Source organism: Macrosteles quadrilineatus, unplaced genomic scaffold (genome assembly GCF_028750875.1).
Source record: "Macrosteles quadrilineatus isolate MER2022 unplaced genomic scaffold, UCM_ALF_1.0 Scaffold_3__2_contigs__length_128488019, whole genome shotgun sequence".
Classification (NCBI taxonomy): domain Eukaryota; kingdom Metazoa; phylum Arthropoda; class Insecta; order Hemiptera; family Cicadellidae; genus Macrosteles; species Macrosteles quadrilineatus.
The window spans coordinates 78,104,264-78,118,948 of record NW_026542596.1 but is presented as its reverse complement, the minus strand read 5'-3'; the positions used below and the strand labels follow the sequence as shown (position 1 = coordinate 78,118,948).

Sequence of the window (14,685 nt, the reverse complement as noted above, 5' to 3'; positions counted from 1 at the left end):
TTAACTGCAGAATCTCTTCTGATTTGATAATCTTTTTAAAATATGTTGTAAACAATCCTATTTTTGTTGTATTGAATCTGAACGCTAATATAGTTTACAAAAGCAGTTTTTATGTGTTTGTTCTTCTTGAAACACAAAAATGAATTGATTATGATTTAAAGTACAATAAAACCTCACTAATTCGACAATCTGTGGACCCAGAGATTGTCGAGTTTGGGGGTTGTCGGGTTATCTAGAACATTGGAATGTTTAATGGGTTTTACTAAATTATAACTATAACATAACAGACTAGTTTTTACATATATTGGCCTATTTATTACTTAGGCCTACATGAGTATTTTTTAAATATTGAGTAAACAATTTTCAAAGCAATGCCAAATAATCAACAATTGAATAAAACTTAAAAAGTCAAACACAATAGTAAGACAAAGCCAACTAGACAGGCTGTAAACTGTAGAGTCACAAGGACTTTAGAGTTACAGGGTGTCGAGTTTGTGAGGCTTTACTGTATTGAACTCGCAAAAGACATTTTTTAAACAATTAAACAATAACAATATTAATATTCCAAAAATTGCAGAAGATGAGGAATCGTCGCGTAGAGACTCCGTAGATTCTACCGGATCTGAGAGAGAATTCCGCAGAAGATATCAGGCCATCACACATCGCATGGTTCATCGCAAGTCTAGCTTGGAGATGTACAAACGGCTGGCTTCAAAGTCATTTGGTGAGTTTTACAATGTGAAACGACATCCTTGCGTCCCAAATCCTAGACTTGAGTTAAATGTATTTTTCCTCAGTAAATGATGTTGTTTGTTGAGGATCAAAGTTAAATGAACAATGTTCATTATAAAATAAATCTTTCTCTGGTAGTTACTTGAGACTATGTATGGGTCGGTTTTAGATTTGGTTTTCAGTCTTGTAAATTTTTAGCATAAAAACCTAATTGAAAATTGATGGAAAATGTCTGTTTCGGTTTGTAGGGTGTTATGCAATGATTTGACAGCCATTAAAGCATAATCGGTGGGTTTTTCAACCTACTTGAACAAATATATTAATGTGCCATGATAAATTTTGTAATATTAGAAAATTGTCCATGTAGGGAATAAGCTTTGGAACTAAGTTAAATCTTTTATCAGTTTTCACAAAGAAATAATCATAATTCAGAGCCATAAAAACTTTTCTATTATTGATACTAGTGGTTGTCCAGTGGTCGAAAACTTAACCAAAAATAATGTACACACTTCCTCTATTTCCAACCAAGCTGTAAATTAAACATGTAATTGGAATTTCTTCCATTTGTTTTGATTTTATGTTTGAATTCCGTTGTTATTTTGTCACCAGCATGGCAACCAATAAGGCCCATGTTAATTTATTAAATTCTAAATTCATTTTTAGTGCTTATTTTTTAGCCTATTTCAGTTTATAAAGGGATTCAGCACATCTACAGGAAAATATTTCTCTAACAGTATGCGCAGATTTTCCCTGCAACGCACACGAGCTGAGAAAAAGAGATTTAATAGAAATATGTTTGCCTATTAATATAGGATTTTTTCAATGTTTATATGATTTTTAAGATGAGCTAACAAATTAAAACTGTTGTGATTTAATTAAACTCATTAAAAATTACTCATTAATGTACTGTGGAAATTTATACATATTTCTTCTGTGTTGGTAAATTAATTATTAACAGTTTATTTACAAAACAATTTTAGAAAAAGTAAACTTCCTCTAATTGCAGTAAAGGTCTCAATTGTTCATAAAGCTCTATTGAATGAAGAAGTTTGATGGTAGTGGAACAAACAACAAAGCTGATAGAGTTATGAAGTGAGATTGTGCCAGTTTGGAATGTCAGTGCCAGAAATAGCGACAGAATGTCATAAGTCAGTCCAGGTATACTGGGTCTCTCCCACGTTGGGGGGGGAGGGGGAGGGGGGGTGTCATCTGTATTTTGGTTTACTTCTCCTCTTAGGTCCAGTTTTGTGCCAACCTTCCCTAAGTCATGTTCCTAGGTTTTGCTTCTTAAAATGGTGGCCGGTTCGTTGTTGTTTTATTCTGATTTTCAAATTATTTTTATTTTTATGTTCAGTCGATATGAGTATTAGTTTTAGTATCAAAACAAAATATTGTATCACTAGTTTTTATTTTAGTTTGATTCGTGTGCACAAGTTTTAAAATAAAAAAATTTATAAAATTTTAAGTTCTAGGTTTTTAAATTTTTTACAGTGAAACTTAATAAGTAATAGTTAAAAGTGTTGTAGTTACAAAGTACTTATAACTATTAAATTGTTGGATTTTTTTGTATAATGAACTCTTTGAGTTGATTATTTTTAACAGTATACATTTGAGTTCTTAATACTGATAATATTCCAATTTATGTGTCGATATGAAAAATGTATTGGAAATTAACATCATTTGTTAAGTGTTATAATAACCAAACAATTTAACTAGAAAGTTTTGAAAGGTTTTATTTTGAATCATTTACCATTTCCATTTATTTCAAGCTCTTTAATACATTTTTAGCTGATTGGAGAAATGACAATTTACAAGGACGGCTTGAAAACCTTTACAAAGCCATGCTTGTGGTCTGGGCTCAGGAAACCCAAGCTTATTCATTTGTGTCAGGCAAACTTGATGGTTAGTATGCGAGTGTTAAAATAATATTCACACTAGCATAATATACAAGTATAAATTAAATTATAGTAGCAAATAAAGTAGGCCTACAACTGAGCACCCTGAATATTATACTTTTAGTAGAAGTTACATGTTTCGGACATAAGTCCATTTTCAAACTTCAAATAACATCAATTATTTAACTTTAGTTTTTCTTAAAAACTTAAAAACAAAAGTTAAGTATTTAATGTTATTTGAAGTTTGAAAATTGACTTATGTCCGAAACATGTAACTTCTACTAAAAATTTAATATTCAGGGTGCTCAGTTGTACTTTATTTACTACTATAATTTAATATATCAGCAGCCCTATTACGTGAACACCTAAATTAAAACAAGTAGAATTATGTTGTAGTGCAGTTAGATTGTTTTTAATCCGTAAATAATCAAGCATAATTTAATTTGTATTTCTTATCATTTCTAAGCTCACTCAATCTTATTTGTATGTGCATAATAAAAAACTGTGTTATTTCAATTATTCTGGAAAAAAGTGGAAATGTGTTGTTTAAAAAATAATCTAGACTGTGCTGCAGTGATCATGGATCAAAAGTGGACAGTATTGATTCATCTTTTGTTTATTTCCCAACTTTATATTTACCTTTTCCCTTTTGATTGCCCTGAGAATTTGTTCTTAGTATCAGATCTGTTTCTCAGTGTTTCCTGGTTTGTATAATAGTTTTTAATGATCTAAATTCAAATTCCTTCCCACCTGAAGACAAATTTGATATCAGATCGTGAAGTATTGTGAATATTTTTTATTTATGAAATATGCTGTTCTTTGGAGAAATATATCAAGCTAAGAAAGGGGAATATTGGTATTCTACTGAAATTGAACGGTACAAATTGATCAAATTAACTACATCGATCGGATGTGAATCATCATCATCGCTTCCATGGCTTGGAATTCCAGCTTACTGCTGACTGAACCACTCTTACAAAATGTACAGTAATGCGCCATTCAATCTGATAACAGACATGTATTTTAAAGGTCTACCTAAAACACTTACAACTTTTTACATTCAACGTAGTAGGAAGAGTTGCCAGTTCATGCCTTGCCTGTTACAGAGAGTGACAAGAAGGTACTAGTTCGTCGTGTATCCGGAGAGTTTGGGTTCCGGATCCACGGATCACGTCCAGTTGTGGTGTCCGCTATCGAACCGTCAACACCTGCCGAAACGTCTGGCCTGGAGGTTGGCGACATTGTCATCAGCGTCAACAAAGTCAACGTGCTTGACGCAAGCCACTCTGATGTCGTCAAACTTGCACATGGAGGTACAGTCATCAATGACACAAAGTTCTTTTATATTTGTATAATGTCTATTCCATAATTTTGCAAACCCTGTTCCATTACTGACAGTTAAATGGTTTTACACTGATACAACATAGCATCACTTCAGAGTCATAAAAAATATAGTCTTAGCCTAATCTAAAGTTGCAGCAAGTCTACTTGTACCTATGAAAATTGCCTGTAGCTACTGGAGTTTCAAGGAGCAAGAAGCCAGGTGTACATAGAGTTTTAAAATTGTGTGATTATAATGTTGGATAGCATCATATTTATTCCAAACACATATTAAAAGAAATAAAACCTAAGTAAGAATGGATTTGAATGCTCAGAGAATTATCCCTTAAAGTTCAATGATGTAATCATAGACCCCAAATTGTGGGCAACCCTCATACAATGTAATGTGTCAATTCTCATGAATTGTTTACGTTCCATAGGATCTGACACATTAGAGCTGGAAGTGGCCAGGACTAGTGATGTGTTCACCACAGGGAGTGTGACGAAGCCTCTTCTCACTGGGACTCTGTTGCGACTTTCGTCCTCCTGCTCCAAGAACCGTGGGACGTGGGTGCCTCGACACTTTGTCCTCAAGCAAGATCACTGCCTTTACTATTACAAGACTGAAACTGTAAGTTCACCATTGCCTAGAATAATTAGTTGGTCCGATAACTGAAATAGTAGATACTAGATAGAAAAAGTCTTCTTTTGCTGCTTTTTATACTTAATATGATGCTCATTGCTTTTATACTTAAATTCTTGCTTAGATAACTTCTTCCACAGAGATGAAATTAAAAAAATTGCTATGATTGTGGTAAGACTTTGATTGACTTTGACTTTGACTGTGGTTGTGTAGCCTAGCCACCTACACTGATTTTATTTTTGCAGACATTTGTTACAACATTGTTATTTTTTGTTGTTTGTATACTGCAGAATCTCAAAAATCTGACCTTCAGTTATCCGACATTCTGTGTTATCCGACCCTCACTATAGACAATGATACCACATGCTTGTGTAACCCAGAGTGTGTGCGTCAAGACATCCTTATAGCGACTGTGCTTGGAAAATATGTGCCATTTTTTTATGAACCTACACCTCACTGTTGTAATAGAAACACACAAGCATAGTGTATCCTTTTACGAAATAACCTACAACAATCCTTGCACAAGTCCTTACTTCTAAACTCTAAAATAGTTTGACTGGTTCAACTTGGACTTATGCAAGTTTGTTATATGTTGCAGGACACACAACCTGTAGGGGCAGTGCATCTGGCAGGCTACACTGTGTCTCGCACCCCTGACTCAGGCCGTCCACACAGCTTTAGGCTCAGTAAGAAGGGAGCTCTCACGCTCCACCTAGCTACACAGTCTGCCGAGAGAGTGGATCAGTGGATCAACGCTCTCACTTCAGCCACCGCTCCCATTGTGAGTGCACGTAAACCGCAGATTAACTAGATTTAAACAAATTTACTTTAGTCTTGTCAACAAATAAATTCAAATATTCTATTGGCCAAGATTAGTTAACATTTCCAAAATCATGTCTCAAAAATTCAATAAAATATAAAATACGTAAATTTCTCCACTTATTTGTCATTGGTGAACTGCATTCTGCCACAGTAAAATGTACTCTTTTTTAAGTGTACGTAACAGTGAGAAGTTAAAAAAAAATAAGCAGTTGGGATTAAATTTACTTTTTCAATTTGAATTGAAATGTAACTAAACTAAGTTATTTTATCTTCACAAGTAAAAAGTTTAGTATTTTAATAGTACAGGCTGTACAAGGACTAAGAGTCTGAACTAACTCCGCCCGGTTGGCGTAGTCTGTTTTCTTAACTCATCAGTTACCATAAATTTTTCGTATTCGTGTTTGTGACGTGTTTAAATGTTTATTTATTTTTATGTTAAATAATATGACGCTCTTCATGTATGAAGAAAGAAAAACATCCTTGTACAGCCTGATGTTATCTCCACATAGGAGCTGAAACTAGTTGTGTTTGCGACAAGATTGGATTGCCTAATAGTTGGTATTTGAACCTTTTTAGTTCAAATGTCAACAAAACCTTCTCAAACCACAGCAACACTACTGTCATGCTAGTGGCGCCACTTCATGTACCATTCTATTTACTATTCATTACTCTGTGGACTGCAGGAGGAGCCCTGGCAGGATGAAAAGTGCCTCAAGATCCCTCCGACCCGCGTACAGCAGCCGGAGTGTGCCGGGACATTGTGTACACTGGTCCATCATAGAGGCAAGGCGTGGCGGCGACGGTTCTGTGTCTTAAAAAATGCTTGTATTTATTTCTTCTCTGATATCAATGCTGATTGCGCCTCAGGTAAGACTGATTCTAAAGTACTTGGTTTTGTACCCAGTATGTATTAATAAATATACAATAGTTATTTTTATATAGTCAAAGTCGAATACAGTAAATTCTCAATTATCCGTGGTGCATGTACGTAAAAAAAACATAATTTAAATCAAGTTCCTAAATACAAAACCGCAATAAAAATCGTAAATCACAAATACAGTACACTTAATAATGTACAGTACAAAACGTGTACAGTAGTTCAGTATTACTGCACAGTATATCACACTGTATGTGGTGTGTGCTTGAGAAGTTTTGGGCGCAACCAGCGGCACTGCAGATCTTTGTTAGCGCACGAGTGAATCACGTGACCAGTGAGTAATCTGCACGTTTGTGGTCTGCCACTGTTGATTTACCCTACACTCCCCCTTCCCCCCAATACGCGCATCACTACAGCATTAGTTCAGTTTAACTCAATGATTCAAACTGTCTGCTTCGCTAGTGCAAACAATAGTGACATTTAATTTGTGATGCATTAAATCAAATCAAATCAAATCAAATCAAATCAAATCTTTTTATTGTCTTTCAGCTCTACAAAAGCAATTGACATTGTCAAATGGCATCTTATCATTAAAGCATTAAACATAGTCATAATAAATAACAGGAAGCTTGAGCTTAAATAAATTATTTAAAAACTTATATCTAAAACCTCCAAGGACAAGAACTTATCTACAGAGTAAAAACATTTTAATTTTAACCATGAATCAAGGACTGTTTTGAATTTTTTTATTGGAATCGTTACTGCAGAAGGGGGCAATTTATTAAACAATTGTATACTAAGATATTTGTAGCTATTGTGTGTAAGTGTAAGTCTTGTAATTGGTAAGTTGAGATGATGGCTATTTCTTGTGTAATGTTTATGTATGTCAGATCGGATGCTATACTGGTCTATATTCTCTTTTACGTATAATAAGCAATTTAAAATGTATAAAGATGGAAGGGTTAGGATATTTAGGGCCTTAAAATCTGCTTTGCAATCTTCCCTGGGCATTGTTCCTCTAATGCACCTGACTGCTTTCCTTTGCCATTTGAAAACGGTTTTGGCTCCTACAGAGTTACCCCATAAGAGAACACCATATTGTAGGTGAGAATGGAAAAATGCGTAGTAACAATTTAGAATAATTTGTTCACTTACATTGTTCTTTAATTTGTTAAATAAAAATACAGTTCTAGCCAATTTACTACATAAAAAGTTTGTATGCTCAATCCAATTCAGCTTCTGATCAATATGGATTCCTAGCAATTTTACTGATTTATTGTCATTAGAATTTATTCTAAGGTTAAAATGAATTTCTTCTGTTTTTGAGTTGTTAATCCTTAATTCATTTCCCCGAAACCACTCTTCAGCCAACTTTAACACCCCATCCCGTTCTTCAAGTGCTTTGTTCAGATTTTGACCACTTGTGAGGAATGTAGTATCATCAGCATAAAGAGTGGTTTTACAGGGAACAAAATAAGGCAAATCATTAATAAAAACAATAAAAAGTAGAGGCCCAAGGACTGATCCTTGAGGTATGCCAATTTTGATTTTTAACATATTAGATCTTGAATTATTTACCTGCACCAGCTGGAAACGGTTCACTAAATATGAGCTTAACAGATTTAATGATTTTTCAACTACTCCGTAAAAAGCCAATTTTTTAATTAGAATTTCATGAGAGACTGAGTCAAAAGCTTTAGCCAAATCAATTAATGTTGCAGACATATTAATTTTACCATCACAACCGTTAAAAATATCTGTGATTATATTTTCCAAGGCCTTGATTGTGGACAAATTTGATCTAAAACCAAACTGACTATCACAGAACAAGTTATTTTTTTCAAAATATGAATAAATTTGTTGGTGTAGACAGTGTTCTAATATTTTAGAAAGAATTGGGATTAGAGATATCGGTCTGTAATTATTTGGATCAGTTTTTTCCCCTTTTTTGAAGATTGGTATTGTAACTGATATTTTAAGACATTCTGGAAAAATTTCTTGTTCAATCATCATATTATATAGAATGGTAAGTCAATCAATAACATGGAAGAGTTTTATTGTATAATAATCTTATTTAAAGCACTTGTGTCTTGTTTTTTAGTGCCTTCGACCTTTGTTTAACCATTACCAGCAATTTGGCGGCTTATCCGCGAAATTCGATTATCCGCGGTATTCACGCCAGTCAATTCCGCGGATAATCGGGAGTTTACTGTAATCTTTTTCATGATGAGGCGCGAATGCACATTGAATGACATAAACTACAAACCAAACTAGAACCTAACAGAACAGACTTGCTTTAACAGGTGTGAGGATTAAACAAAAATACCACCTACACAGCAAACCAGCAGACTTAGTGAATTTCCATTTACCTAGATATTCACTAAAATAATCCCGTAAAAGGTTCAAAATTATTTCCTATTTAAATAACATGAATTATAATGAGTACTCAGGTTTGCTGCTTCAGGGAAGGTAAAAAAGTGTGCTTTTCATTGAAATGTTAATAGCTTATTTACTTAGCTACCGGTAGTTACAATTGGGTAATGTAAAGTGTTTTCTAACGCAGGTATGGCTTGCCTCCAAGGGTACAGAGTGCAGAGTTCAGCGTCAGGAGCAAAACGTTTTGCCTTCGAGCTTATTCCTCCAGATCCTTCACTAAAACATTTTTATTTCTACACTGACACAGAAATGGATAAAAAGAGGTAGATAATACCAATATGCTTTCAGTGAACATTTTATGAGTATAAGCTTTATAACATCAAAGGATATTGCATGAACGATTGCTTATTTACAGCCTTATTTAATGATTGCCTACTTAAAGCCTTTACATGTTTTTGTGTTGTTATTGGAATGAAAACTTGGGAAACTATGACATGTTAGTTATGATATACTCAGCTGAAAAATGACTTTTAAAATCTTTTTGTTTTGTCTTTTTTTGTTACAACCAACAATAGGTTCCATACTATCAATGTAGACTATAACCATAAAGTGTTTTCTTTTCCAGATGGCTAGCTGCCCTAGAGTACTCGATTGACCGATGGATCAAAGTAAGTTGAACATGAGAATCCTGAGGCCACTCTACGACGAACGAAATTGTGAACATGACTTCTTTGCCATCGGGAATCAGATTCCGACTCGAAATTACGAATCAAACAAGCGAATTGTATGTTTAAATATACACAGTTTTATTACAGAGTAATAAAATATATCTGGAGTATATCGATTGTTAGTTACCTATTTTAAGGACATGCTGCATGCATATTTCCAAGAAATATAGTTAGCAGTGATGTAAATTCTAAGTGTACCATGTGGGTAGTTAGGTTAGTTACACTCACTGTCGTCCAGTTGCTGGATAAACTCAGTAAGCCAACACCAATCGGGTGCAATATTTGCAAACGGGATTCAATTATCACTAAAGCGAATGTATTTTTATATTCTTTTGTATTTAGTTGGTTCCTATATTTGAAGTTAGTAGTCTTTCCACAGGGTCACAGTTTCTAATTGTTTTGAAGAGTTTACATCATATTTGTATGAATTTTAGTCCGATACCCTAATAAGTGATTCTTATATTCAATCGGGAATGTTTTACAGCGTTTTAAACCACCAAAAGGAATGGCGTAATGAAGGCCAAAGTTGTATATAAGTTGTGTATAACTTTACTGTGTGTTACATGTTTTCCTAATGTTCAGCGATATATTTTGATACGAAATAAATATGTTCAAAAATATATATGTGTGTTGATTCTACTCATTTGTAAATAGTTTAGCTGATTACATATCGTTAGTGGTTTTGCACATAGATTCTCCAAAGGTTATTTGGCAAGTGATATGTATAAATCAAAATCCTATTGATTTTTTACCAAGAAATGTTGCAATAGTATGTTCTAAAATGTCATCGTAAACATGTTTCATATTAATAATAACTAATAATTATAACCACTTTCTCAAAAACGTGAATGTAAAAAGTCTAAGCACCAAGTTATGAGTGAGTATAAATTTTCATTCAAAGTCCAAACATTAACACCGTATTTAAAAAAAAAGTTTTAAATCTTAACCAAAGGTTTCCAACCAACTTTTTTTAAATGAATAAAAAAAAAATTAAATCCTAGTCAAATGTGTAAAAATAAAATAGTTCATTTTGCCGACACGTGTTATTGATTTATTTCAAACTTGCCAGATAAACTTATTGTGTAAATCAACAGGCCTACTTAGTGTTTTAAGAGGAAAAAGTGATCAAATTCAAATGTAACATTTGTTGCATTTTTAAAGGATTTATTGTAAAGTTATTAAACATGTACAGTTTAAATTTACTGTTTTGTTTTTGGATATTTTAAAGAAAGCCTAGGCTTATAAATATATCTGTTGTTTTTAATTTGAATATATTTTAGATTTAAAAATGGACACAGAAGTAAACGCTTTAAATACAATTGCGGGTAACTTGGTATTATTAATGTGTACATTTTAACCTAAGTGAGAATAAGCCATGTGAATGTTAGTGTTTTAGAATTTTTTTCAACATGTAATTTTCAGAACTGATTTAATTATTTTACTCGAACAGATTATTTTCAGTGCTTCAACACGCTGTGATTATTATTAATTTCTCAACGTAGTATTGTATACCACAATGCTGTACCGGTATGAAAAAACTTGTCTGAACATGGTGCCTGTTGTAGTAAGGTGCAATTAGATCTAAACCTGCACATTGAAAGTGAAAGCTATAACTTTTGACTCCAAACTGCCAAATATAATTCCTGTCTTGTATGGTAAAAAGTTACACATAAAAGCATCCAGTTTTAGGGATTTTAGCTGAAAAATAAGTAGTTTTTTTTTGTTTTTATATAATAGTAAAAAAACAATGTGGTTTAGTGCAAAGTATGTTATTTACTAAATCAATATCTAAAATAAATTGCAAAAAAGTATGGTCCTGTTCATAATTTTTCCAAATTGAACGGTTACAGAGTTCAAAATCATTAAAAAGGTTCAAATATTTTTAATGTTTTTAAATTTATGACTTCATTACCATGAAAACTACTTTTATGTACAGGTTTTTGTATACTTTTTTTAAGCAAATTGTGATTTTAGTGGCTGTGATTGTTAGTGATACGCCCTTGTAGGAACGACCAGATATATGTATTACAGATACTGTATATGTAGATTTGCACTAGCTATGTGAAAATTATTAATCAAGTCTGTGGAACACTTAGAAATGTTGTAAACAGTGTGGTGCTGTATGACTAGTCTCTTGGAAGACAAGGTTCTTAGTTCGAAAATCATAAAAGACTAATCGTTAAACTAAACGGACATATTATTTGAGTAAGTACTGTTTGGTTAGCCCCCATCAATGACTTCCACGGATGGGCCTGGTTGATGAAAAAAGAGAGGTGTAAGTTGTGATTGCAAGTGTGTGTGTGAAGGACAAATAATTCTTTAGGGTTCATTAGGAAAAAAGACTTAACAGAGGCTTTTGGAAGCTTCTTTTTCATTTAAAAGTAGTGTCCTCTAAGAAGAGGGCGAGGCCTGGCGAGGTTGTTGTTCCTTCAAGGGTTTATCACTAATATTCACAGACCACTAAAATCACAATTCGCCTTCAAAAAACACAAATACATTATTCTGTATACAAAAGCTGTTTCCATAGTAATGAAGTCATATATTTCAAAGCATTAAAAATGTTTAAAAATTTTCATTTTTATCCTTTGTAATTCTGTAAGCGTTCTCAAAATTAAGAAGAGTACAATAATTCTTTGTTGAAATTTTTTGTAAATAATGTGTTTTGTAAACTACATGGTTTTTTAAAAATGTAATGAGGACCAAAAAAGCTACCAGTTTTTCAACTTTAACCCCCCTCCCCCTTCACACGGCTCTCGAAACTAAATAACTTTTTTTACCATACAATACAAAGAACTATATTGAACTATTTGGTGTCAAAAGTTAGCTTTCACTTTGTATGTTGAGATTAGGCAGTTGTTTTTGCTAATTGCACCGTACGATTTAGGATCTAAAGCAGAAAAATCCTTTATTATATTTCATAAGTTATTGGAGTAATTTGCATGTTTCACAAAAATTATCTGTATTGTAATACCAGTTACTTTTGATCAAAAGCAGACAAAATCATCCACTATTCATCCTAACCTTTTTATGTTTAAAAACAACTGGCACCAAACCTTAATTATTATTTTTTTTTAGAATCTATGTTTAAAATTACAAATAAAACATTGGTAGCATTTTGTTATCCTCCAAGTTTTTTTTTTATTTTTACAAATTGTACTACAACTTGTTAATTCTCCCTTTTTCTTTAGAATACCAATTCTAGTGTATTTGCATAAAACGTTGAGCCTTTATCTATACTCATTAGAATCCTGTAAGGTTTTTGTTCAAGTTGTGTATGCCAAGTCAGTAAAGGTTTCTGCGCTACATGTGACCACCAATGGTTGTTCCTACACATGACGGTAGTGTCGGAACCGTTCAATCAGTCTGTTAGTCAAACGAGAATGTAGAATAGTTGTCAAAGCACTAAGTCACTAGCGTAAGTGTAGTAATAAGTTTCTCACCCTCGAATTTGCCTGAGATAAAATAGCAAAATATAAATAAACAAGTAAAACATTTTTAACATTCAAGCTCTGATAAAGTATGTTATTTTTTGGGGCTCAATCGATCCTATTTACTCATAATGTTAAATTTATACAGTAACAATATGGATTATGAATAAAAAGCTCTTAAATTAGTACAGTATTATGTTATCGTTATCAAAAAGTATCATTGAGAATTATATTTAATTGGGATTACCTATACTAGGTTTGATTTTTACACACTGATTACAGCTAAAATATACTTTAAGAAATTGTCTCCTATTACTTTAACTATTAAAACTGTGTTTTAAGTTATTTTATCTATTGTGAAACAAAATTGTAATATCTAGGATGCAAGAATTTTAAAGGCTGAAACAAGTATAGCAATCTAAATAAATAAATGTAATGAGGACACAGCTGTAAATGATTATAGCTTAGGACTCTGTGTCGTTAAGTTCCACATTCAAATCCTGTCAATCACCAATATATTTATTTATAAAATTCTATGTAATTATTCTGGGCCCACCTTAAACCTAGAAGACAAAAAATGTAGACTCAGAAAATTAACTCTTCCCTTGCTAAGATAATGGGTCAATCTGTTAAAGAGAAATTCACTAAATCCTACATCATATAGGGCAATTTAAGTGTCTCATTTCGCCTATTTTATTTTAGATCTTTTCTTTAAAAGGTTTGAGGAAATGTAATGTAAACGTACCTTTGAGCAAATTTTATATTTTGCTATGCAAATTGTCCATCCGTTGTTACATTCAGAACAACTCATATGGATGTTAGATTTTTGAGCCAATTAAATACAACGAAGATGTTATCCAAATACAGTCCAATTGAATAGTTTAAGTAGGTGATTGTTATTTTTCAATTTTTATTTATGTGTGTATAATTTTTACCTTGCCGTACCATAAAAGCATGTTAAAGCTGAATTCTAAAAAAAGTGTCAGTGGAATATCTAAGCTAGTTCTCTTTTACTGTTTTAGTGTGAAATCCAAAAGGCCTGCCTCTCAGAGTAAATTTCATTGTTTAATTGTAAGAGACCCATAAAATGAGGATGTATTTCATAATTTCATGGAAAAATTTTCTACGGCTAAGCAACAACTTTGCTCTGAGAAGTGTGGTATGTTTTGTAAACATACTTCATGACTTCAATGTTGCCTGTTTTAATGTGCATTCAATGTATTAGCATGTTGTCTGATTCCAAAACAAATTTAGTGTGCACACATTTAATCGAAAGTTTAAAACAGCTTTTAAAAATAACCAATTGAAAAAATATTTGGTTCGTAACATGAGATATTTCAATGTAAAATACGCACAAAGTAGAGTTAACCAGCTTGTATGAGTAGATATGTGAAATCGAGAGAAAATTGCTTCAAAGGAATCTAACTAAATACTGCCATTGAGCTGAAAATGTCTGTAGAGATTTAATTACTGTAAAGATTAAAGTTTGTGTAAGTTGTAATGATTGTTAGTAAGGGAACATTAAATGAAGATTTCTAAATAAAGTCCTTAAAGTGCTCAAATAAAGTATGTTTGTTGATAAATACTATGATTGGTTTTATTCAGACACCCTTTCACCAAAAGGTTTTTTACCTTTTTTATTGTAACCCAGAAAAGAATCTAATATTTAGACAGGAACAATAAATAGAAAGAAAAACTTTTACAACCATATAGCAAAAAGTCCAGAGGGGGGACCGGGAAAATTGTAAAAAAAATATGCTGAAATTAGCGTTTTTATGCTATTTTGAGACATTAATATAACAAACCTAGCTTGATAATCCAGCGTTTATAAAATCTTATTTTATAAAGTGGCTTTATGTCCGTC

The 14,685-nt window shown here is 32.6% G+C and overlaps 1 protein-coding gene across 1 annotated transcript in view; it reads left to right on the top strand.

Annotated features, from left to right (window-relative positions):
- The window catches only part of LOC128988484 (uncharacterized), a 730,054-nt gene extending 715,648 nt beyond the window's left edge, over positions 1-14,406 (top strand). The window contains exons 33-39 of the mRNA XM_054409815.1: positions 578-724; positions 3,734-3,940; positions 4,388-4,578; positions 5,189-5,371; positions 6,096-6,279; positions 8,853-8,988; positions 9,291-14,406. Of these exons, the coding sequence (XP_054265790.1) occupies positions 578-724; positions 3,734-3,940; positions 4,388-4,578; positions 5,189-5,371; positions 6,096-6,279; positions 8,853-8,988; positions 9,291-9,342 (1,100 nt within the window). The 3' untranslated portion in view covers positions 9,343-14,406. The remainder of the gene's footprint in view (positions 1-577; positions 725-3,733; positions 3,941-4,387; positions 4,579-5,188; positions 5,372-6,095; positions 6,280-8,852; positions 8,989-9,290) is intronic.
- Positions 14,407-14,685: the final 279 nt, after the last annotated feature.